Genomic DNA, 25,219 nt, shown 5'->3' with positions numbered 1-25,219 from the left:
CCGAGCCCCGGGGCCGGTGTGGCGGGGCTCTGTGGGGCGGGCGGGGGAGTTCTCTGTGTGTGTGGAGGGGGAACTCTGGCGGGTGGGAGCCGTGGGGCTCCGCCGCTTTCCTCAGCAGCCTGGGGGCCGGGAGGCGTTCCTCGGGGGCGCCCCTCGGGGCCGGCCGGGGCGGTGGGCGCTGGGGCGGTGCGCTGCTCGGGGCCGGGATGAGGCGCAGGCTGAAGCTGTGGTGTGCCTGGCTTCTGGGTGGCTGCGTGGGCTTGTAACGGACGGGGTGGCAGATGTGTTGCTGCTGACTCGTTTTGCATCTGATGTGCCCAAAGAGCTGGACATGCCCTAAGGGAAGGAACATGCCTCACCGCCCGTCTGCACCTCCCGTCTCTCAGACGATATGCAGGGGGAAGAATCTTGCCGTTGATCAGGGCACGATGTTAACTTCCATCTTCTGCTTACTGATCTCACAACCACGCAGCGTTCTGCTTTTTCACATCATGTCTCTAACTCTCGGTATGAACAGCCCGTAAACTTTCGTACAAATATCTCAGCATCTTTCAAAAAATTCGTTAAAACTCTCTGGGTTCTTTTGTTTCTTTGTTTTATGTTTGGGCAACTCTTGACAATATCAGTGCTGCTACTGCGTTGAGGTCGTGCTTTATCACGGTGACCATCACTGCCTGATTGATACATGCCTCTAGCTGGTTGTATCGTGGTAGTGCTGTGTCTTTTTGGTAAGTTTGGTTTTGCAATCTCTGGAAAGTAAAACTTTTGCAAACTCGGAACATCTTTTTGTTACATGTTTGTAGACTAAAAGTAGCAGAGTACTATCCTGATTCATGACTGTTGTGACCATACAGTTGATATAGGTATGTGTGATCCTAATGTAAGATGACTTCCCATTATAATTTTTAGCCTTGTTTTCTATTACTCTGTAAGTATCTTGGCAAAATTCTTACCCAGCTTTATCGGCAAGTCCTGTTTGTGAAAAGTGAGAAGTACTTTGGATGCAAATGAGTTCAGTGTTCTTTGATTTCACCTTCTGGAAATGGATGGCAGCGTAGCAAAGGGCTGGAGATGATCTCAGGCTTCTGGCGAATGCAATTAGCCTTTCAAACACGTCGTCAGCATCCTCCCACGTTACTCCTAGAGGTAGATTGGTGTCGGTTTGTCTAGCTGTTTGCAAATAAGAGTTTGTCATGGGTAATTAGAAGCTCTCTGATTTCAGGTCTGTTAGCTGGAATACATGGCTGAAGTACTTGCCCTAAAGTAACAATGTGAGGTAACCCTGCATTCCGGTTTAGTGTATTGGTGTCACACCCATCAAGTTTTAGTAAGTCTTTGGTGCCTTTAACTCAGAATCTTGTCAGGAACAAATCCATTTAATGTAGGGGAAGCAGTATGGGGAACTTCTAACGCATATGTATATTCATATTAGCTTCAAGATTCATTGTGGCTCCTTTTAGAAAAGAGTTAATCTTGATTATTTTTGTCTTTGAACTAACAATGAGATTCTCTACCTGCTCTACATTTAAAGTCCAGTAACATTGTGCTTTTCAGGATGATGCATCTAAGGCCATTTCCTTAATCATTAGTGTTTACTTATTAGCATAAGACTCAGGAGTTACTGCAGTAATGTGACGGAACTGTTTTTGTAGAACTGTACAATTTGGGTTTTTTTTTTTTTTTTTTTTTCTTTTTGTCGCCCTGCTTGAACGTTTGTCTCAACAAAAAGCTTTTTCAGTAGTTGAATGTTGTAGTTTCTGCAGTGACAGGGCAGCTGTCTGTGCAAATGGATAGTCTAATCAGTGGGAAGACTCATAGGTTTGTGTTTTTCTGTGGAAGCTAAAACACTTATAGAACTGAATAATTTAGGAAGAGTAAATGCAGCTGATGGAAAAATTTAAATGAGGTTCACCTCAGAAGTAATGCTTTGTACAGACTGAGTTTTCTGACAAATAATGATTCAAACATTAGACCTCTTGAATACTCCTGTGTATGAATAACTGTTTGACTCATATGCACGTAGTTCAATATTACTTAGGCTAAATAGGGCCTTTCCTTAGCTAGATGGTCAAATACCGTGAATCGCATATCTTAGGCATTTAAAAAGGAAAAATTCCGAAAAGATGCAACAGTATTAGCTATCTCAACATTCAAGGAAAAGAGTAAAAAAATTATGATTCAACAAAAAGTTTGTGGTTCAGTACTTTTTTGTGAATTTGAAGGCTGAAGGTGTTTATTAATCACATTTCTAAGAAACAAGACCTACTTATTCTAATATCAAGGAAAAGTAAAGCCTGAGATGCTGATAAGGATTTATTTTTTTCAACAGATGGTTATTTTAGTAGATGATCTGCCTTCTGAAAGGACTAGGAGTGTCTTTATTTCAGAAAAAAAAAATTCAGAGGTTTTGTCTCTGGTATATCATGTTTTCTTGATGTATCAAGTGACTTAAGCGTGGCTTGCAGAGTTGCTTCTAGGCTTTATAGGCTTTATTGTGTCGTTTGTATCTGATTACCAAATGAAACTCAATGCAGATCCTAGAAAAATATGGTCTTCCTTTAAAGACCAACAATGTTTAACAATAAAAGTGTTTTTAAAGGTATTTTTGACATGTGTATGTTCTGCTGATGAACGCCTTTTTTTTTTTCTCCTTTTTTCTAATTCACACAAAAGTTCAACCTAAAGTTTCGTAATAAAATTTCTTATCAGTGTAAATGCAGCATTAGACCAGTGAAATTTTTACTTACTTTCTTGACAGCTGTAATGCTGTTAAGGATAAAATTAAAAAAACTACAAAAGGTGGTAGAATAGTCTCCAAGGTTCTTTTGGCTTGTGTTCTTTGCCTCTAACAATCTCAGTTGTTTTGCCTTCATTCCTTGTTTTCTCAACAGGACCACGTTTTCATTTCCTCTGAATCATACTCAAGCATACATCTGTAACTCTGGCATCACACTTTTTGTAAGGTAATAACATGTTATAGACCTTTAATGTCACTGTAAGCCTGATAAGGTATCCTTGTCTTGAGATTAAATTGTGCATCTGAGTCATTAAGAGGAAGTAGAGGTCTGCATCTTAGGTGGTTTGAGGGCATAGATTGGGGATCGGGGTCTCAAGGGCCATAGGGAGTAGAGAGAAGGTAACTGAGAAGGAACTGCCTGTAATGAAGGTAATTTCTTTGACTTTTTCCTGTATTACATTGCATTACTTGCATTGCAGTCCAGCTTCTCCTTTGTTAGGCAGTCTGTGGCAGTAACTTCTCTGGCAGGGTGGATTACAAAGAGTAGTAACAAATGTGTTGTAAATTTGCATGCCCCATTCAGAACTACTCCTTTTGGAGTAGAAAAAGCCAAGAGCTTTTAGTTAAAGAAAACCAAGGATCTAAAGTTGTTTAGTCCAGCAGAATTTTTTAAGACCAAGAAAAATACTGAAGTGTTACTAGAACACTAAGCAATTTTCAGGTAATCTACAAATGTCTGGAATACTGGAAAAAAATTAAAATTATTTATGCTCAACTAACAGCAACTGTATGTCCTTATGACATGAGGTAAGACAAGAGTTGAGGCCTTTGCCTTACCTGTAATGCACAGTTAATTGTGGAAACTTTAGGGTGTCTCTGTAGCCTATTTTGCTGGAAATTCCTTGCTTTGGAAATCAAAGTCATAGCTGAATATTTTTGAAATTGCTAAATGTTTTCAATTTGCTCAGACAGATGGGTCTCTTTTGGGGATGGTCATTGGTGGTTCTGGTATTCAAGAACATTAGAGGTCAAGTACTCGTGATATGTTTGTACTTTTGTGTTAAAAATTACTTGATGAACAATGGGAGAAACTTGAATCTTTCAGTTTGAGGAATGCAGCACTGGAAATGTATGTGAAAATGTAAAGAACTGGAATATTTTGAAGTTCATCCTCAACAATTTTGCTGTAATGGTAGCTTTCCTTTTTTAGCTTCGCTATGATTCATTGACTAAATATGTGGCTTCAAATTATGGCCTTATTTAAACTAAACAGCTACCCTGCGCTGATTGGGGCGAAGTTCTCTTCTAGAATTTTACTATGTTATTAACTGGACAATGTTGGCTTTAATGCATATTAAAAAATTAATTGGCTTAATGGAGACTTGAAAACACTTAGAAAATACCATCAAAATTACCATATAGAATTGGAATTTTTGGTTTTCTATTTCTTTTAACATTGAGCAAAAAGTAAAATTACAGATTGATGATAGTTTATGTAGCCTACTGCATTTCTTCTACAAAGTATTGAAGTAGTTACCTGGAATGTTGCCCTACTCAGCGATTTAAGTGGCAAGTATAATCAGTCCTCCAGCGATGGACTAAATAGTACAGCCCCATGTTCACTTAGATTATTGTTTGGTAAGCCCAGTGGATTTTTTTTTTTTATAAGCAAATGAAAGTACTAATTGATAGGTAAGAGAAAAATAAATATGGCATTAGACTGTTGCCTTGTAAGCTCGTTATGTTAGTGCTATTAACAAATACACTGTTTGTAGAACTTGCAAAGGATGGGGTAGGGGAAGGTAACAAAATCCTGAAAAGAGATTTTAGATTAGTTAGACTTGCTTCCATTTTTCTAGACCTGTTAGAATTATCCTTCTAGGATAGTTGAGTAAAGGTGGCCTGTAACTGGTACCTTATATTTAACTCTGTCTAGCACCATTTCAGATTTACTTCTCTTCAGTCTCACTTGAAATAAATACCATTAAATTGGGTATGTTATACTGGCACAATGAAACCACTGTCTCAAGGGTGCAAATCGTGTATCACTATATCCTTTAAGACACTGATCCCATGCAGCTGTTGGCATGTTCTCATGCCCACAGAAGTAATACAGTCTTGTATTACTTGAATATACAAGTCTTGTTTTGAATAAAAGGTTAGAATCAAAAGCTTTGCATGTCTGACTGTTTTGTCTTGCCCAGCTTGCCTAACTCTGTGTTTGTATCTGTAAAACAGGACTGTGGTGAAAAATAATGCTTTGCTGTGTTTTGTAGATACTGATGACTGTCCTTAGTAAATTTTAAGTGCTGTGAAGATGTATACTTGTGCTACAAAAGGCTTATGAAAAGTAAAACATTTTAAGGAAAACAGGAAGGAGTCTGAATGTGAAGTCTAAAATTAGTTGATGTGCACCTAGTGCCAGCTTCTGTCTCCCACTCATTAAATTCTCTAACGCACAGCTTTGTTTTTTTCCCCATGCATTGGAAAGAAGCTTCTTATAAGAAAGGGTATTGAAAGAAATTGAGGTAACTTTGCAGAATTTCCATCTATAGAAAGAACTCAACAGTGGTGGTTAGGCTGCTGTTTTCCTGAGTTTGCTGTTTTGCATGCTGACCAGTATGGTTGCATTATTACCTTCTACTCTTGTATTTCTCCTTTTTTGCCAGTATTCTCTGCACCTGAATTCAGGCTTGTGCTTGACAATGTGATGAGCCAAATTACATTGAATAAATATTTCAATTGCTTAAAAATTTTCTAAGTAATTAGAGATCTTAAAATTAGAAGGAATCATTGTAATCATCTGTTCAGACCTCTCGACATAAATGAGAGGGTGGTACCTAATTAACTTTTCTAATTAAGAGGCACATCTGTAACTGGGGACTGGCTGATTTTCTAAAAAGAATTTTAGCAATCAGGCCTCATCGTCAGTGTCAGTTAAGTTTTTGCAGTGTAGGGTAGCCTTCTGGTGACACTTACGTCTTATGTTAGCCTGAGTTTGTCTAGCTTTGAATTCCAGCCACTGGCTTGTGTTATAGCTTTGTCCTCCAGACTGGTGATTGTTACCAAACTCTAGTTCCCCATGCAAGGACTTAAACTGATATCAGTCTCCTCTGTGTGTTTCTCATAGACAAAGCTTCTAGAGTATTTTGCTGTGAGGGGGTATTTTCGAGCAGATTTTTTTGTTGTTGTTGCTGTTCTTATCTCAGCTTCTTAATTGAATTTTGGATAGATTCTAGATGCAGTATTGGTCACGTACCTTCTGAGTACAAGGGTAATATGGCTGCCTAACTAAATATTCATTTGATGTGTATCTGGTAATTACATTCGCTGTCATGCTTGCGGTGTTATATTAGAATACCATGTTTAAATGATAACCCGCTATGGTTTTCAAGCTTATTTCAGGATAGCTCCTATTCCATCCCTCTGGTATGGATTGTTTCTTGGATAAATTTGAAGTTATATATCTATAAACTGAGCTGAATTTTTTTTAGCATATGTTTTCTTGCTCTTATACTACTGAACTGTATAACTGATCTAGCTTGTTGATTACTTACTGCCTTCTCAATCTCTCTGATACATTCTTTATCAGTAACTCTTTTCTTTCTTTTAGAACCATCATGAAAATGTTTACTGTGCTGCCAGGAATCAGCTTCACTAGACTCTAATTCTCCAGTTGCTTGATGATACCCTGTCCTTAGTTGAATACTGGGACTCATTAGGTAACCAACTTACAATTTGTTCGGTGTATGCTCTTTTGCTTTTATGTTCTGATTTGTTGCTTGAAATATTGTTTAGTATGAAGTCAGAGGTATACCAAAGTCTGTGTCTCTTAGAGCAGTATTATCAAAGAAACTTGATATCCTGTCGAAGAAAATTACAAGTAGTTGGAGACCAGTAGGTTTTCCTCAAACCTCTGCTTGTAATGACTAGATATTCTTATTCTGATTCACGGATAGAAGAACTTAAGCATCGAGTCCCAGAAGAAATAACATATGTAATGCATTTTCAGGTAAATAAACTGTAGGTAACAAAAGCAGAATTGGTTAAAAGGAATTAACAGTAATTGGGTGCTACTCTTCCTTAAGTGACTTTTAGAATTTAATTTTTTTCTTCTTAAAGCCTCATAATCAGGATTAAATTATTCAAAATAGCATATCTGTTTTAAGTTGTTGAGTGAAAGAGCAGTCTTAAAGCTCAATGCTGTTGAAAGCAAGCAAGTAGTGTCTGGATTTCATATCTGGTTAAAATGGGGCAGTGTTATGCTGTCTTTCTGTTTACTGCTGATGTGACTGTACATTGAAATCATGTTTCAGCAAGTTCTTTCTACTGTAGATTATCTCCCAAATCATTCTTACAGAGTGATGGATGCCTGCTTGAACTTCCATCAAGTTGTATGATGACTGCATAATTTAGGAATCTGTGTGTAGCATAAATACATTAAGGTTGATGCCTGCATGTTGCTTTGTCAGAAATCTGTTTTCTTCAGGATAAGAGGTCTTTCTCTTTCTAGTTTTTCAGTCGTACACACCTGAGCAGACACTACCAGCTATCACATTGCTGCTTATTATAATTGGCTTGGGTTTTTCACCAGTGGAGAAGAGGCCATCTGTGTTCCGGTTTCTTTGGAAAGTATAATATGGGAGTCTTGGTAGCTGACATGAGATGAGGTTAGGAAATGTATATTAGTAAAGTCAGAGGTCAGCACCTAGGTTCAGCTCTTCTGTGTGGCCAAAAAGTTGGTCCCACGTTTCTTAGGGTGCTGTTTTGGCAAAAATGCTTACTGAGGGGACTTCCTCTATCGTATCAGACTGAGAGTCTGAAACTAATTGCTGGGGAAAAAAAAGGAAGTCTGCACAAGACTGTCTCCTTTGAACTGGCTGGCTAACTTGAGAGGAAAATGGTCACTGTTCTTTTTTTTCCTGTCTGGGCTCCAGATTCATCTTCCCCATGAGCAGCAGTCTACTGTAGATTCTACTATATGTTAAGGTGTTTGAGCTTCTATAGATTAAGAATGCTTTACACTTGCATAATTACTTCAAAGGTACTTCAGACTTACTAGCTACTGGTCAGAGATAATTACAGGAAACAGAGAGGGGACTTTAAGCTTACTGGTCCATCCTTCTGTATGACCAAGTTCTTGCAATAAGCTGCTCTTAATGAACGAAGAATGAAATTTAACAGGGCAAAAAAACATTCTCGGAGGGATCATACAGCTTGACCAGAGATGTGCTTGTGGTTTGTCTTGCTGTCTGTGGCTTGCTCAGCCTTCCTTTTGATGAGTAGCCACTAAAAATGATCCGGCTTGTATAACAACGTCTTCTGTAAGCTTACTATTCAGAGCTCCCTCAAAGCACAGTTCTCTACTCTGAGACCGTTCATGAGGCAGAACTATGTCATATGTTTCTGTGAAGTGATTCATTACTTGCAGTGGAAGTGGCAGCTTCCAACTCTACTGATTTTAATTCGAAATGATTGCTCTCTGTGACCCTTACTCAAGTTCCTGTGCAGTTGTTTAGTGGTAAAAAGCAACTTCATTGGCATTTCTCTGCCTTTTTTTTTTAATATATGTTCAACATGTAAGTGTATCATTTTAGAATACTTTTTTCTTGAAACAAAAATTGAACTGCTATTCTGGGTAGGAAGTTCAAACAGACTGTTAAAACAAAGGGGGTACTTCATTATCCTTCTCCTTTTACTACCCATTGATAAGCTAATAAACTGTTGAACTAAAGCAACATAAGCAAACCTAGTCCTGGTGATCTGGGTGTACCAGATTGCAGTTGTGAGGAAAAATCACTGGCAAAGGCACAGAATGTTACTTAGTCTAGAGGTGTGGACTTAGTAGACTCAGCAGTAAGGAGGAGGTTGATTTCCATGAGGTTGATGTTAGGTTGAAGATAGATTGCTGGCCTGCATCAGGGATGAAGGGAGGAAAAAGCAATCAGAATGAATGATTTTTGGAGACTCATGCATGAGGTTCCTGAAACCCAGTGAGGAAGGAGTTGATGTGATAGATACAAAGGCTTGTGAATGAAGTGGTTATTTTGGATCTTGTTAGCTGAACTGAAAAGTAGTTGCAATAAGACTAATTTTACTTTGTTGCCTAAAATGGAAGATAAAAAGTGTGTTCAAACGTTTCTGTAGCAAGGATGTGGTTCACTCAGGTGAAATTAGCAGTCTCTTGTCTGGGTGAGTTATGCGTGTTCAAGAAATCACTACGGTGTGCAGGGTTAGAAGGAGTTGACAGCAGTATTTGCACTGGTCAGCTATAGGCACTGTTTCCTTAGTGTTTACTTACCCCTTAGTGGGGGTAAATACTGTACCTATCTTGTATCTTTCATGAAAAGAGGTCAATTGAGGGAAACACAAAAAATGTGTGGATCTTGGTGTCAGAATTGTCTTCCTCCTTGCAGCTATGCACTGCTCCTTCTGCCATAGTTCATGGCTGCTCTAAACTGTCACTACTGATTTCAGAAGTGATCAAACTCTGTTTCTACCTCACGCTGCTTGTGCAGCTTTAAGGGAGGGTTTATGTGGGAGGATGAATAAATGTTTGCGTAGCCATACAGTGAACCAGATCAGGGAAATTATCTGGGTTAAAACTAACCTGGGGAAACAAGGAAGTTTTAATTTTGACATTTCTCCCGGTTCAGTTTGCTTTGTGGCTGTATGAATGCTTGTGCTGCCATAACAAGGAGGAAGGGATGGCATGAGAATAGAAGGAAGAGTGAAGAGAGGATAGATACTGTGGCAGCTATCCATTCCACAGGATAGGCTAAGCAGACTGTTTGAAATAATGTCATTGATGTGCATAAATAGTGCATTTGTTCTTTAATAATTTGACTATTTAATAACTTTATTCTCATCCTCCAGAAAACAATACCTTGCCGTAATACCTCTTGTACATATTTTTTTAACACCTGACTTTTTTCTTTTTTCTTTTTTTTTTTTTTAGACGATGGGCACTGCATATTAAGCAGGGGTGGAAGACTGAAGCCCATTTGGGGACAGAATGAGTTTAAAAGATGCTGACAGTGCAGTTTGCCAGGCAAAGGCAGCCTATAATCTTCATATTTACCCCCAACTCTCAACAGAAAGTGCTCCCTGCTGCAAAGTGACAGCAACCAAGGACAGCACGTCTTCAGATGTCATCAAGGATGTGATTAATATCTTAAACTTGGATGTCTCGAAACATTATGTGCTCGTGGAAGTGAAAGAATCAGGTGGTGAAGAATGGGTACTTGATATAAATGATTCTCCTGTTCATAGAGTTTTACTTTGGCCTCGTCGTGCTCAGGACGAGCATCCGCAGAAGGATGGGTACTACTTTCTTTTGCAAGAAAGGAATACTGATGGGACCATCAAATATGTCCAGATGCAATTGCTTTCCAAGGAGACAGATGCTCGGCGATTGGTTGAAAGGGGTTTTCTTCCGTGGCATCAGGAGGACTTTGATGACTTGTGCAATCTCCCCAACTTAACGGAGACAACACTCCTAGAGAATCTCAAATGCCGCTTTCTAAAACACAAAATCTATACTTACGCAGGAAGTATTCTGATTGCAATTAACCCCTTCAAGTTCCTGCCCATTTATAATCCTAAATACGTCAAGATGTATGAGAATCATCAGCTTGGGAAGTTGGAGCCTCATATTTTTGCCATTGCTGATGTGGCTTATCACACAATGCTTAAAAAACATGTTAATCAGTGCATAGTTATATCAGGTGAAAGTGGGTCTGGGAAAACTCAAAGCACAAACTTCTTAATTCACTGCCTCACGGCACTGAGCCAGAAAGGGTACGCAAGTGGTGTGGAGAGAACTATTCTAGGAGCTGGACCAGTTCTGGAGGTAAGGTTATGCTAAAATTGCCTTCTGTGAAAATTGTTTCTTGAAAACTTCAAGTAACTGCTGTTGAATAGTACTTTTGAGAGTCACCACTTTGGTTTAGGCTTTAAATATCACTGGGCTGCATTGGTGCCTGGCTGTGTTGCTCAACTGCTTCTAATTGATTTTCCTTAATTCATCCTTCCGTTCAGTTGACTTCCTGTTGCTTTTAATTTATAGTTGACTTAACTTTCCACCACTAAACACTAATATTCTGGGACAGAGGTTACCTGTGTTTTCCATCTTAAAGTTTTGATGACATTTGAATCAAATCGTGTTTTCATAAAAAGATTGTTCCACTGAAACATTAACTGCTTAGAGTAATCATGCCTTTGTGTGTAAGCATGTCCTGCGGCATTTTTATGAACTCACTTTTTGAGGGAGTTCTTTCCTTTCTACAGTTGTTTGTTTTGAAGAGAGTAACATTGTTAGTTGGGGAGAAAGTGTGAGTCGGTTTTGGCTTTTAATTACTACAGCATTTCCAACAGAAAGCAAAACTAAACACGTGAGAAGGAGGGGGTACAGCTGTCCTGCCGTTACCTAATGCAAGGCAAAACTTAAACTGATCTTTTAGTCTTCAGCCTCTCCCTTTTACTGTCTCAACTGAAAGGAAAAACTCTGAAAGCTTGGATGGATGTAATGGTCACCCGTTACAGCAAGGAGATTGAATGTGGCCATTGTAATTTTTAGGTTTAAATATTCTCAAATGTAACAACACTTTCATTTAAAAAAAAATAATTTTTTTTTTTAAGCTTTTAGATAAAATGTGAAAAAGCAATGAAGTTAAACTTTAAAATGTGTTACATTTATAAATGTGGTTTGAAAGCTTTTCTGTAAAGAATGAGGAATATATGCAAGTTCTTTTTTGGCTTGCTTTCTGCTGCTTGAAAGAAGAAGTAAAATTGTTTGAGGTTTGTTGGTTGCTGGAGTTCAAGTTTGCAGCTCTAAACAGAAAACAGGAAGGGGTCACTGTGGAAAGCACTGTTTGATCAGCTGATCTTTCTGCCTTTGATAAAATTAACTGTTTCAGACCCTAGTCTACCGCATGTGATACAGCTGTGTCAAACTAGGTAGAGATGTGAAACCTTGTGTTGCGGTTTGGCCATTGAATGAGAAATTCACATATCCCTAGATTCAAAATTAAAATGAATAATGTTGCTGGAGTCACAGGTGAATGTTGTGTATGTCCGGGAATGTTCATGAAGAGACGTTTGTGATTTTCTACAGTAAGATTGGTTGTCATAACTACTGCAACTTCTTCAGACTTCCACTGAGCATTTAGTATTGCATTTCATGAGAAGATAATCTTGCTAGCTAGAAATATGCTGACCAATTGAAAGCTTAGCCTGCAAACTTGCCAAATGGATTCTAACGTGACTGTTGGAGTACATATTGTCTAAATTGTGAGGCTCTTTTCTGAAATTCTTAGGGAAACTTCTTGCTCTGCCTCTTTGAGGGTGTTTGTCAGTCGCAAGTTGATTCAGGATAAACTTGTCCTCCCAAATATTGCAAAAGATAAAGGGCTTTGTGACAACTAAATATAAAAAAAAGTAGGAACATCTGAATCCTGAAATGTCTTTTATAATTGAATATACATTTTTATATTAAAAATACTATTCATTGACTTGAAATTATGGAGAAAGAAACCTTTTTGAAACTTGCAGAGGCTGAGATTTGTCCAGGCTGAAATAAATCACTGGGGTACCTGTGATTTTGGCACAACTCTAAGGTAGTGGAAATACACTTCTCTGTTTACATAACTTCAGTGCACATCAAAAAGTGATGCTATGGTAGGTTTAGAACATAGAGAAGTAAAATCAAACTATCCTACTTTGGGTACTGCAGAGCGGATTCAGTGGACAGTGAAGCTTCCATGTTTCCCAATATGGAAGAGCACAAGAGCACAATTGCTCTTCTGCAATTCCAGTCACTAAGCGTAATTTTAAAAAAAACCAAGTAAAATCTTGCTCTTGGAGAGGAATGCATAGGAAGCTTGCTTTGCTTTGTGGAAGTTAAACTGACGACAAACTCTTCTGTTAGAGGTGGTCACTTCTAAATCCAACTGTGGTGACTCATTTGGGTTTTTACTTAAGGGAACTGAAGTGGTAAAAGGGAATTTTTCTTGAATGGACGTTTCAGGGGATTTTTTACATGAACAGTTTTGTACTGTGCCTAACCTATTTGAGAATGTTCTGTTTAATTTTGAAGTTTTATTTTGAGTCCTCATGGAAGATGAAAATGTACTCTTGACTGAAGTCTGTTTCGCTGACTTCTGTGATGTAGAAGTTGGTTGCATTTTGGCTCAGAACTTCCCCTTTTTAGTGACCTCTTATTTTCCTGACACCTAAGTAAAATGTGTCTGTTTATAGGTTGACCTTTTGTAAAAGTTCAAGGAGTTAAATATTTCTAGCACAGAGAAGTGAGCACTGTTAGTGTGTTATGGAGATGGATTTATAACTCTATCGTTGCATACTTAGTGAACTTGGAAAAATTTTTCTTACTGAATCCTGTTTCTATGTTGGCTAACTAATCTCTGTTCAAATGTGTAGGTAACTTGAAGATAAACTATTCTTAATATTTTAGCTCCTTGTTCACAGTTTCTAGACTTTGAAGAATGGAGTTATAGCTGTACCATGAAAGGAGATTTGACCTTAAATGTTGCTTGATATTACCTTCTCAAACATCTGAGAAATGAAATACATGATACTGAGACAGTGTAGTTAAAAATTAAATATGGTGCTAGCACAATTGCTGTCACATGCGCTAGTGAAAGGAAAGCTGGTCATGGGTTAGTCTCTGATCTGCAGATGCTTCTTGCTCAATCTCAGCACCACAGTCCAAGCTGTTGATAAGATTCCTTGTTGGGGATCTAATAAGCAGAGGTAACCTGCACTATTTCTGATTACGTTTGGCACTGCTTGCAGCTTTCTAGAGAAAAAGAATCCGAAATGCTGGCTGCTTCCATGGGACAGTGGTGCTTCATCACAGCCTAAAGCTGTGTTTTGTGCTGGTTTTTAACAGTTCACGAGACATACAGTTGCCTTAGCTGTATAAGAATTGCTCTCAGATGGTTTTTTTTTTAATTGTTTCTCCAGGCTAACGTAGATCATCTATAGCGAAGAGCAGTTTCTTTAAAACTGGTAGGAAGATAAAGATAGGCTGTTTTAAGATACTCCTGACTTTTTCATCCTCTTCTAAATTTAGTGATTAAAGTATAGTTCCCTGAGTTGGAGTTTTGCCTTCTTGTATTGACTGTTAAGTTCAGTTTACTTACGGTTGAAGTCCTAAGAAGGAATTTACATTTGAGAACTATTATTTGGATCAAATTGGGAATAGTGAATCAAACCTTTGTTTGTCTCATGGAGTCTCGAACAAGATAAGGGCGTATGGAAACGTTTAATTAAGAAGTTTCCAAGAAATTTGTATTTTGCTTTCGTCAGGGAAAAATGTCTTAAAATGCATGTTTCAGATATAAAATACACAGTGTGCAATCTAAGACTCTGAACTTATTTTGGTAGACCTAAAGTTAACTTATCAGATTCTTCAAGCCAATTAATTTAGTAAAGTGGCAGAAAATTGAGCAAGGGGATGGGAGCATGTGGTGAGGGACGTAGTAAGAGGGAATTGGAGCTTCCTCTTCTGGCAGCAGCAAAGCTCCTGTTGGTTTGCTGTCTGTGTTAAACCCAAGATACTAATACAATTTATTACAGAAGTTATTTTCTTAGTGTGCTGAAAGTTCATTTCCCTCTGAAGTAGAAGCTGAGGAGCGGCGGGACAGATGGAAATACTGGGGTTGTCATACCTTTTTCATGTATAATTTTGAAAAGCGTTGCTTATTTCCATTTGGATGTGTTCTTGAAGATTTCTTAATGGCACTGAACCATTCTTTGAAAAGAATTAAGGCCCAAATAAAATGAGAAATCCAACAAGAAGCATTCATTAAATGGCCTTCTGAAGAAGGCAGTTGTGAATATGAATTAATTATTATTGACAGCACAGTCAGGTGGGTATGGGGATGAGATTTTCTAGAACTCAGCGTATTGAAAAGCTTGTAAAATTTCATTGTAGAAAATGAGTAGAAAAATGTAGAAAAAACAGAGTAAAGCAATTTGCTGTCAGCTCTGTTTTCATTATTACAGTCCCGTTGTGCTTGTGGTTTTGGTATAAGATGGACTTAAGCTGAGTGGTGCTTCAACTCTGGTTTTCATTTGTATTTGCCATAAAAATCTGCATATATATTTAGTGGGTGTAGTCTGTTCTATTTAAGGGAAAGTAGTTGTTTTGAGGCTATTATCTGCATGTGTTTGTTTTAAGAATCATAATCAGAGGAGGAATGGAACTTCCTTTTTCCATTTGGTTGGATGTTACTAGGTTTTTTTTGGTAGAAATGTGTTGTTGCATACTTCTCCCTGCTGCACACATCTTTTGGGGAAAAATCACCTTGTCCTTTATACAGTCTTATGTGGATTGCTTAGACTTCCCTAGGACATCATACAGAGTTGCAAAATTACCCTGAACACCACTGCAGCTTCTGTATTAATGAGTGAATATTTTGCAGCATGTTTGTGAAGACCACTACTAAACCGAGTTCAACTCTGAAGCAGGCATTTCCTCTTCCAGGGTGCGTAATTTGAGTCTTTGATGTCATTTGGCACATTAAAAGATTGGTCTGTGCAGTGGTGGTTCTGCCGTGGATTAGACTGGTTTACATAGAAACTCTTGATAGCTTTTTCAGATTTTGGCAATTCTTATGAAAGAAGTAAGTGAGAGTTTTAATTGTGTTCCTGAGGTAGATGATAGGAGCATGCGTGTGGTTTGGGGTTTTCTTTTTACAGCAAATAAAAGGAGAATTTGGCATTTTCCAAATACTTTTAAAGCTGTCATTGTTGTAGGAGTTTTGAGTAGCAGACTCCAGTTTATGCCTCTTGCATTCCAAGGTAAGAGAATGGGTTGGATGACTTCCTGACTCCCAGAATAGGCTATCCCGACTGATTCCTGTTGGCCTTGGTCTGCTATTTTTGACTCACACTCTTTTTATATAGCTAGTGTTCTGCATTGGAGAGATTTAGTTTTAGTTTTTCGTTTTTACCTGTCTGCATGGACTCACAAGGGAAAACAGTAAATGGGTTTGGTTATACAGCTGATTATTTCTCTTTAGCTGACATTGTCTCTTGTCCCCTCACATCTTCTGAATTTATTTTGTAAAGGTGTAGGTAGCTCTCTGCAAAGGCAAACCAGGGAGATATTTCAGTTGAATTTGAGCTATGTATAGAGTACCTGGCTATAATTATCTGTGAAAGATGCTTTCCATGCAGAGCAATGGCTAGGTAATACGGGAGCTTAATTCTTATCTGTAATCCTTTTTTTGTAGGATAAAGCTACAGTAGGTTAAAGATATCTAGCTGCTAAATACCAAAATATTTAAGATTTCAAGTTTTTGCACCTTTCTGATTTTAGGCAGGAATGTCACTTCTTATATAGTTAACTCGTCAAAGTATATTGAAGAATATGGTAGCAGTGATTAGAGTTTAAAGTTTACATGTTTAAATGTTACCAAAAAAAATTCCCCACCCAAAATGTTAAGTGACTTGGAATGTTCTTTAAAAAGTTGTAGATGTTAAAGGCTCTTATGAGACAACCATTCAGTACATGAAAACTTTCCTAAAAACTGATAATATTAGATCAGCTTTTAAGAATTTGCTGTATGCTTTGGCTAAATACCAGACACATGAGATCATAAGAGCCTTTAGTTTTAAACTGTATTCATTGCTGACATGAGTAATCACTAAGAAACGTTTTTCAGGAAGCCTGGGTTATGGGATTTCTTAACTCTGTAATGCCAAAATATTTATTATTAAAAAAATAACATGGCAAATTTAGCTATACTGTGTTTTGGTTTCCTGAATATATCTCGTAAACTGATAGTTAACTGGTGGCTTAAGTTAGAAAACTTTCTAAAAAGTTCTTCTGGAATCGATTTGCAAGTCCGCTATTCTGCAGCCTGGCAAAGTTCACTATAACAGATTTCTTAATACACTAAATGGGAAGTTGGATGGTGTTCTTCAGAGAGCCACAGTCAAGCCACTGTCGGTGGGAGAGGAATAGGTTTTTTGATTTACGAAGCAGACAATTTGCTGTGCTGATGTTACTGGACTTCCCCTTTCGGTTTGGCAGTGTTTGGTAACTGCAAGGAGTTGACCTGGATTTTATGCATACATTAATATGCATGTGTATGCAAAATGGGCTCTAAAAAAAAAATCTGGGTGATAACTTGTTGGATAGTAGCTACAAAAAGATATTGATGACTCTGGTCAATGCTTGCTTTGAAAAATCCGAGTGGGGATGCTGTTTGCATTATAAATCACATAGCATGGTCTCTAGAAATTAGAAGGCTGAACTCAGTCTCAGTCATGTATAAGCACTGCTGGACACAAATCCTCTCTCTTTAGAAACCCATTGACTTTTCTGAAGTTACAGCAGAGTCACCCTGTGGGTTTTCACACTGCACAGGAAGAGCTCCTCTAGCTTATTCCTTTAGGTCAGAAATAACCGTTGCCTGAAGAATTATGGACATTCTCCCAGTTTATAAGAAGTTTCTCGGATTCTCTGAATGCTAGGCAGCTGGCAGTAGAAATCTACTTGTAAGAGAGCTTTGAGAACCTATTTTGGAAATAGTGATACAGGTGTGACACTGCAGTGCAGCTGCAACCCTTAAGGTAGTTTGAAAAAAACAAAAAAAAAAGAGAAGGGAAGAGGTCAATAAACAGACAATATGACTGTCATGAAAACAGTACACCCCTAGGATATACACCATAATTGGGCAGTTTTATGTATAAACAGTTTAGGTTTATGTTGTGTACAGTATTCACATGTCCATCATTCTCCGGATATGTGTGTGTGTGTGTGTGGAGGAAGAGGGTGGCATTTTTGTGAAATCATTCCACGAATGTTCTATATTAGGGGAGGCGGATTTCCTAATGGAGCCCTTAATTGCTTGGAGCTTTAAGAGGAAATATCTGTGTCAGGAATTGCTGGTGATAGTCTACACCGAGCGGTGTGTTTTTCCAAACAATTGCATTCTACACAGGGTTTCTCCTCTACATGCTGGATTGCCTCCTGCACGTTAGAAGGATGACAAGTTTCTCTTAACCTGAGAATGCATAGTTAAGAGTTGATAAAGTTAAGGACATTCCCAATATCTAATATCTACTGGACTTTTAGATGTAATAAGTTATCTTTATAGTTCTCAAGTGTGGCTCATGCAGAGGATATTTTGTTATGTGTGTACTAGCAACTATCAGAGGGCTCATGATACAGGCAGAAGTATTAAAGATGCACAGTTAGGTTTTATGCCATACCTGTTTTTTCCCCTTTCCTAACACCTTGTAATGAAGCTACATTTTTTTGGTGTTGCGTAGCGGAGTTAGCTGGCTAATGAGTATGGCATGGTTCTGTAAATAAAAGTTTTCCTGTTTGTCTTTTTCCTGTTTTTTGAATACACAACTTTGAAAATTCATGGGCTAACTTTATAAATGAGACCTTAATGTTCTGTTCTCACTTAAAGAAAAATCAGCTTTATTGTGAAATTTTTGAGTGGGAGCAATACATTAGGGAATAGGACGTAGTTTGTGGCTATTCTATGGGAGGGGCAATTTCATGGTAATTGTGCTGTCATCTTCCTACTGAACATCCTCTCTCAGGTCATAATTGTTAGTGATTGAAGCTGATTTGCGCTCTCTAGCCGTGATTACCTTTCCTGTACTCTTAGAAATATCTAAATGTATTATTCCCCTCCCTCAGTCCCTCAAACATTATTGCATGAGGCAAAGAATAAATGTATATATATCTGTGAGGAACAGTGGAGGCTTCCTAAGCTGCCTTTTTGGTATCTGTATGCTGCCATTTCCATCATATTTCGAGTTTATACTGCAGGCTAACAGGAAGCTGAACAATGAACAGAAGAGCTTGAAAAGCTATGTGTTGGCATATTTCGTTTAATTGAAAATTAACTCATTTTGCTTTATTACAGGCATTTGGAAATGCAAAAACAGCACATAACAATAACTCCAGTCGTTTTGGAAAGTTTATTCAAGTCAACTATTTAGAGAACGGTATTGTCCGAGGGTAAGTACAGTATGAGGTTCTTCTGGGGTTGATCCCTGTGCTTTTAGGAATTGGTGAAGACTCTGTTGTATATAGAATGCTGCCTTATTGAGGCTCTTCTCATGTGAGAATAGCTTGCCACTGTGGAGTTTTCAAGACTCTCTAACTGAGCCTTGTGGAATAATCAGGTGATGCGTAATATTCTTCCCCTGCTGTACAACCATACCAGGTTAAGAATTTGACTGCTGCTGCATCTTTACCTTCATGCTAAATAAAGGCTTTTTTCATAACACCCATTGTCCTCTCCATTTTGCAATTAAAAACAGAAGATCTGAATTTTTAAGAGGAGTTGGAGAGAAGTGAAATAGATTTGAGGAAGCCATTTTAAAGAAACAAATTAAACACCAGTTATAGAGACAAAGATGACTATAAAGTTATGATTTTACTTGACGTAATTGAAATTTTGTGCTTCTATCTGCATTTATTTTATCAATACATGATAGTCACAGCTGAGTCTTAGAATTCTATTTATATTTTTCATCCCGTAGTAGATGCTATAATGTCATATTACTGTAGTCCCTCAATATTAATCAAAGATTATACTTCGCTCTTCTTTAATAGTGGGCACTTTCACTTCAAGTGAAGAATTTTGTCCAAAAATTTTCTGTGATATTAGTAATTTGTGTGCAAATACTTCTGTAGTTACTTGTCTAGCATCATGCCGTAAAATAATTTCTTTCAGATTTTGCTTTGTAAAATGCATCTTAAATTTTTAACACTTGTATCTGCAAAATTCGCAGCAGTATGTCACATGTTGTCAAGATGTACCTGTGCTAGTTTAGGTGCAATGCCATAATACATAATATGGGTATGGAATTCTGCCTGAAGCTGAAGCTTGCTGCACTGCGGAGTGTCACTAGCTATCACTAACTTCTGTGCTCCAGCGTGTCTTTCCTTTGGGTCTTTTTTGTGTTTGCGGTTTACAGAATGGCAGTAACATAAATGACTGGGAACTCTGTACTGCATTTGCTTTGAGTGTTATTCTGAATGAAATTGGCATCTTTTCAGATGAAGTCACACTAGCTCAGGAGATTGGTACAATTTGAATACATTTGTTTTGTCTTCAGCATGAGAAAAAACTGCTCAGACTTTGGCCTCATTCATTGTATCCCATGTCAAGGAGTTTAGATTATTATTTAGGAGATTACTTTGTCAAACTGTAAGGGGTTTTCTGTCTGTCTGGCTTCCATTTTAGGCTGACGTGTATACCTTTATAAAAATCTAGCAAACCTGTTAGATTGAGAATCAGACCGTTATCCAGTATATTTTGGGGGTCTTGTAGTCTTTGCATTCCTTGTCAGATAACTGTTAATCTCGGAGCAGATAACAGATTGTTAGCACTCTGCATATCTTGTTCTTTCGAACAATTTTTCATCAGCACTTTTCTAGCTTTGTCTGCCTCTTTCCAGTTACGTCTGCTAAACCCAAGCACTAAAGATAGATGTTTCTTGGGTATTTCTCTTTGTTCCAATTACAATACAGTGCACACTGAATTTTTTGGTTTAGATTTGAGATAGTGACTAAGCTATTCTCTTGTATATTCTAGTGCAGATTTAATTATTTGAACTTTCTTGGCAGTTGCTGTCTGATGTTTTGTGAGGTCTTTTCTTTTGCCCTCATGCTTTTTTCATTTTTTACGGCTCTTCAGGGCTGTTGTTGAAAAATACCTGCTTGAAAAATCTCGTCTGGTTTCTCAAGAAAAAGATGAAAGGTAAGAGATTGTGTTAGTTAACTGTACTAATCATAATCAATGCAAGAGTTTAAGAGCATTTAAAGTATATAGAATAAAAGAAAAATCATTATATTTTCATGAAAGAGGAATGTATTGACTTTATAGGAACTACCATGTCTTTTATTATTTGCTACTTGGAGTCAATGAGGAAGAGCGTAAAGAATTTCACCTCAAGCAACCTGAAGATTATTTCTACCTCAATCAGGTAATCTGTGACAGGGATTTACAAATGCATTGATAAGTGTTGTCTGTCTGTTGTGTTAAAGATGAAAGCAAGCAGAACAGATTATGCTTGTTTTCTTGTGATGTTTGGGCTTCGTTCTTTGCCTTTAGTTATGGATCTCTCTTCACAGCATAACTTGAAAATTGAAGATGGAGAAGATCTCCGACATGACTTTGAAAGATTAAAACAAGCCATGGAGATGGTTGGCTTCCTTTCAGCAACAAAAAAACAGTAAGTAGAATCCTTTAAGCTTTTGTTACTGATAGCTAGTTAATGTTTATGAATTGCAATAAACTGTATATAAGTTGGGATCGCATTTAGTCTGGTAGGAAGCAAGGAGAGCTGAGTATTTGAGGGCTTACGGATAAATTCTTGAAGTAGAATTAAGTCTGCTAACCTGTTACAATGACCTCATAAGAAAAATTCTTATAAAATTCAAATTTTCTTCCTTAGGATTTTTTCAATACTTTCAGCTATTCTTTATTTGGGCAACGTTACCTACAAGAAGAAGGCTACAGGTCGTGATGAAGGGTTGGAAGTAGGACCTCCTGAAGTGTTGGACATTCTTTCCCAGCTTTTGAAAGTACCGTATTTCTCTTTAGCTCTAATGTTCGGTACACCTTTTTGTCGTGCTCTATCTCAACTTTTTACTTGAATATCTTGTTGCCCAGTTTGCTATTTCTAGATCTGGTTTATGGTACTTCCACAACATTTATTTTATGGGAGGGGAAATGGATGAAATTAGTGAAATTATTGGGGTTAGGGATGGAATATAGCAAGGAAATAGAATTTGTTTACTCAGTAATCATAGAGCTGAGCAGGAATAAATTTAGTGGAGATTTGTTGTTGGCCACCATCAGGAAACATCTGAATTAATCTAAGCTGAGAATAATTTAAAGAAGTTGAAGAACTTGTAAAGCTATTGATGGATGATTAATGTAGCTGTTGTCAAAGAGTTTGGGCTTCTCTGAGGAAATGGTAATGTCCACTGTTGCTATCAGATGACTCACTGGGGAGTTTGAAGGTGACAGTAACTCTTGTTCTTGCTTGTTTTGAAGGTTAGACGAGAAATTCTAGTAGAAGTGCTAACAAAAAGAAAAACTGTGACTGCTAATGATAAGCTTATTTTGCCATATAGTCTCAATGAGGTGAGTAAAAGAACACTGGTAGAATGACTTTAAATAACAAACGTGCTTTTTTGGATAAAAAAGCTAATATGGTACACTTTCACATTTAGTGAGGGATGTTTGGAAAGTTAAGAGCATTAAAGGAAAACTTTGTTTTTATTTGTATCTGATAGGATTGTAACCTTTGAGTGACACTGGTCTGAAATAGAAATGCCTTTTTTAAACAAAGTTCTGAACATCGTTTCATCTGCAGGCAATAACAGCTCGTGATTCAATGGCAAAGTCCTTATACAGTGCTCTGTTTGATTGGATTGTTCTGCGAATTAATCATGCACTCCTTAATAAGAAGGACATGGAGGAATCTGTTACAGTAAGTTTCTCACAGAAACAAGTCTTTGTAGGCAGTTGTGTATTTAGAGCTAACTGAGAATGCTATAGGTGACATGTTCAGATATCTGGGATAAATTTTGGTTTTTCTGAAGTCCATGGTAAATTTCTTGGCAATATTTAATCATCTCTGTTTTCACAATAGACATAACTGTTAGATATTCAAAATCTGTTAGCATACACTGCAGTGCTTTTTGTAACAGCTAGCTGTTGTGGGTTAAGTCACTGGATGACAGATTGCTTAACTAGATTTCCACATCTTCTTTTAGTGTTTGTCCATTGGTGTACTTGATATTTTTGGATTTGAAGACTTTGAAACCAACAGTTTTGAACAGTTCTGTATAAATTATGCAAATGAGCAGCTTCAGTATTATTTCAATCAGCATATTTTCAAATTGGAACAGGTAAGAAACTAGAGTTGCTGAAACAAAAACTTGTTTTTATCAAGTGCTCGTATATTATGCAACTTAGCCACTATTCTGCAGAATCTAATGGCATAATTTTTACATTTGCTTGAATATATTTCCAAAAGTCTTATTTTTTAATTTCTTGTTTTATTATTGTTTATTATGTTATTGTTTGAAGGTTGCAGCTTTGCTGTATTTAGTGTTCTACATATACTAATGATAGCAGGGTCTTTCTTCAGAGAGCTAACATTAAGTTTCTGCTTGACTGCAAGAAACTAAAAAGACATTCAGGCAACCCCAGACAGAAGTCAGGTGAAACTGTGAACTTTGAGATAGAAAATCTGTAGGCGAAGTGTTTGTTTCAGGGGTTTTTTGTTGGTGTGGTTTGTTTTTTTTAATGGTAGGTGAGGTGTTTGTTTCGGGGGTTTTTTGTTTGGTTTTTTTAATGGTTGGGAAACAGTTTCTCGTATTTTTGTCAGTTTGTAAATATTTGATAATCAGTCTTTGCTTCTTCCACCTGACTGCATTTAGGGGATACAACTGTATGTTGATATTGGCAGTAGTTCTGAAGTCCTGATATTACTGGCACATGTTGATTTACTTGTTTGCAGATGGTATCATCTTCTTACAGAGTGCTTTGAGTGCTGCAAGAGCTAACAGATCCTGTTTCTAGACTGAGGTTTGGGGGGTTTTTTGTTCTAGACTTGGATTTTTTTCTGGTTTGTGCTAAAACGTTATTCTCAGGTCGCTCTGCTAAAGAAGGAAGTCATTCTGTAATATGTGGTATTTTATCAACAACATGTAGATAACTTTAAACAAGCATTTTAAAGAGAAGAAAATTACTAAACATACAAATTTCATATGTAAACATAATGTTGAGGTCCCTGTTTTATAACTTAGGACAGAAGTGGCTATCCAGGCTAACTAGAGTAAATAGTTACATTGTTTTCTTTTTTCTAATGCCATTTTTCCAAATAAGCGTAATCCTTGAATGACCCATTTCCTGTATCTCTTGCAGCATGAGGGCCCTCAGGGGGGATCTCTGTATCTTTTTAAAGAAAGGCTTTTTTGTCTGTGGAAAATGGCATTTCAGTTGTGTAATGTGGCATGCACACTGTGCCGTCTGTCATTACGCAGACTGAATTCTACCTACTTAAAAATAATCCATTTCTTATCATCATCATCTAGAGCAGTGAAGAGGTGCTCTTTGTCTTTTCTTAAACATAAAACTTATTTACTTAATTTTCTGTGGGATATCTTCTTTTTTACATTAGTACCTTATTGTTAGCTTTTTCTGTGGGCATTTACAGCATTAAGAAAAACTGATATTTTGGTTCCATATCTTAATGGGAAGCTTGTCCTGTCAAGCATTTGATGCATTGTCATTTCAGCAGAAGAGCTTCGTATTCTCTTGTCAAAGAGAGCTCCAAATTTTCTGAACCTAAGCAATATACATTGCTTCCTTAGGGAAGTTCTGGTGTTGATGTTGTGTAGGGCTTAACTGCCTGTTTTGAAACTTCTGTTATTTCGTCTGACACTGCAATTTGGAAATTCTGGAACTTTTAATTTTAAATATTTGTCATTTCTCATAATACAAGAACTACGGAAGAGAAAAATAGACTTAAATTCCTCCAATATATGTCTACCTAGGGTTTTAATGCAATGATGTAGATGTAATGTCTAACTCCAAGTTTGTAGACTGCTGATTGCTGGGAAGGCACAGCAAAACATTCTTTTCACTGTTTTGGCTTTTAAATAGTTTTAGCCCAAGCATCCGCTGCTGAGTGACTTGCCTAGGTGGACCTTTGATCTGACCCAATATGCCTGCTGTTCTGTTCTTATTTATAAGTTTTCCTTATTTTTGATTCTGCTGCCTGAACTAATAAACTCAGCTTGCCATAGCTGTTCAAGGATGTCTTTTAAGCACTTAGACCACAAGACATTAAAGGTCAGGGCACTGTACTGATGAGGGAATTTTCTTGAGCTACACAGGAGGAATATAAGAGTGAAGGGATCACTTGGCACAATATTGACTATACTGATAATGTGGCCTGCATTCACTTAATCAGCAAGAAGCCCACTGGCCTCTTCTATCTTCTGGATGAAGAAAGCAAGTAAGCAACAAACATCTTCTGAAAAAAAATGTGTGGCAGGGAGGAGGGAAGGACTGTGGAAGGGAACAGAAATAGAGCACTTTAAAAAGGAGAGGAATGTTGTGGGAAGCAAAGGGTCATCTTATGACTATGATCTACACTCTAGTTTGCTTCTAATGACTCCAATATGGTGGTGATATAAACTGATGCTAGAATTGAACTTTGGCTTAAGCAGACTTAGAAACTTTCACCTTTGTGTTTTACCATGGAATTACAATTAAAGTAAAATGCATGTATGTAAGTCTTTGGAACATCAAGTAGCAAATGTGGTAAATAGTTAATGTGGTGCTAACTAAACTCGACTGGTGAAGTGGGAGGAAGCATTGACATACACTTGAAACCTCAGAATATTCTGCTATGTGTGGAGCTGTTTGGTTTTGGTCCAGAAACTAAGCCCACCTC

The 25,219-nt window shown here is 37.6% G+C and overlaps 1 protein-coding gene across 1 annotated transcript in view; it reads left to right on the top strand.

Moving 5' to 3' along the window:
• The first annotated feature begins 367 nt into the window (after positions 1–367).
• The window catches only part of MYO9B (myosin IXB), a 45,146-nt gene continuing 20,294 nt past the window's right edge, over positions 368–25,219 (top strand). Inside the window, exons 1-13 of the mRNA XM_009284029.2 lie at positions 368–507; positions 2,892–2,963; positions 6,351–6,459; positions 9,696–10,589; positions 18,655–18,749; positions 20,437–20,499; positions 20,626–20,725; positions 20,874–20,974; positions 21,197–21,326; positions 21,802–21,891; positions 22,124–22,240; positions 22,527–22,661; positions 24,657–24,778. Of these exons, the coding sequence (XP_009282304.1) occupies positions 9,753–10,589; positions 18,655–18,749; positions 20,437–20,499; positions 20,626–20,725; positions 20,874–20,974; positions 21,197–21,326; positions 21,802–21,891; positions 22,124–22,240; positions 22,527–22,661; positions 24,657–24,778 (1,790 nt within the window). The 5' untranslated portion in view covers positions 368–507; positions 2,892–2,963; positions 6,351–6,459; positions 9,696–9,752. The remainder of the gene's footprint in view (positions 508–2,891; positions 2,964–6,350; positions 6,460–9,695; positions 10,590–18,654; positions 18,750–20,436; positions 20,500–20,625; positions 20,726–20,873; positions 20,975–21,196; positions 21,327–21,801; positions 21,892–22,123; positions 22,241–22,526; positions 22,662–24,656; positions 24,779–25,219) is intronic.

This window comes from Aptenodytes forsteri, unplaced genomic scaffold, assembly GCF_000699145.1.
Source record: "Aptenodytes forsteri isolate BGI_AS27 unplaced genomic scaffold, ASM69914v1 Scaffold471, whole genome shotgun sequence".
NCBI classification, from domain to species: domain Eukaryota; kingdom Metazoa; phylum Chordata; class Aves; order Sphenisciformes; family Spheniscidae; genus Aptenodytes; species Aptenodytes forsteri.
The sequence above is the reverse complement of the archived record's forward strand: the minus strand, read 5'-3'. Positions and strand labels throughout refer to the sequence as shown.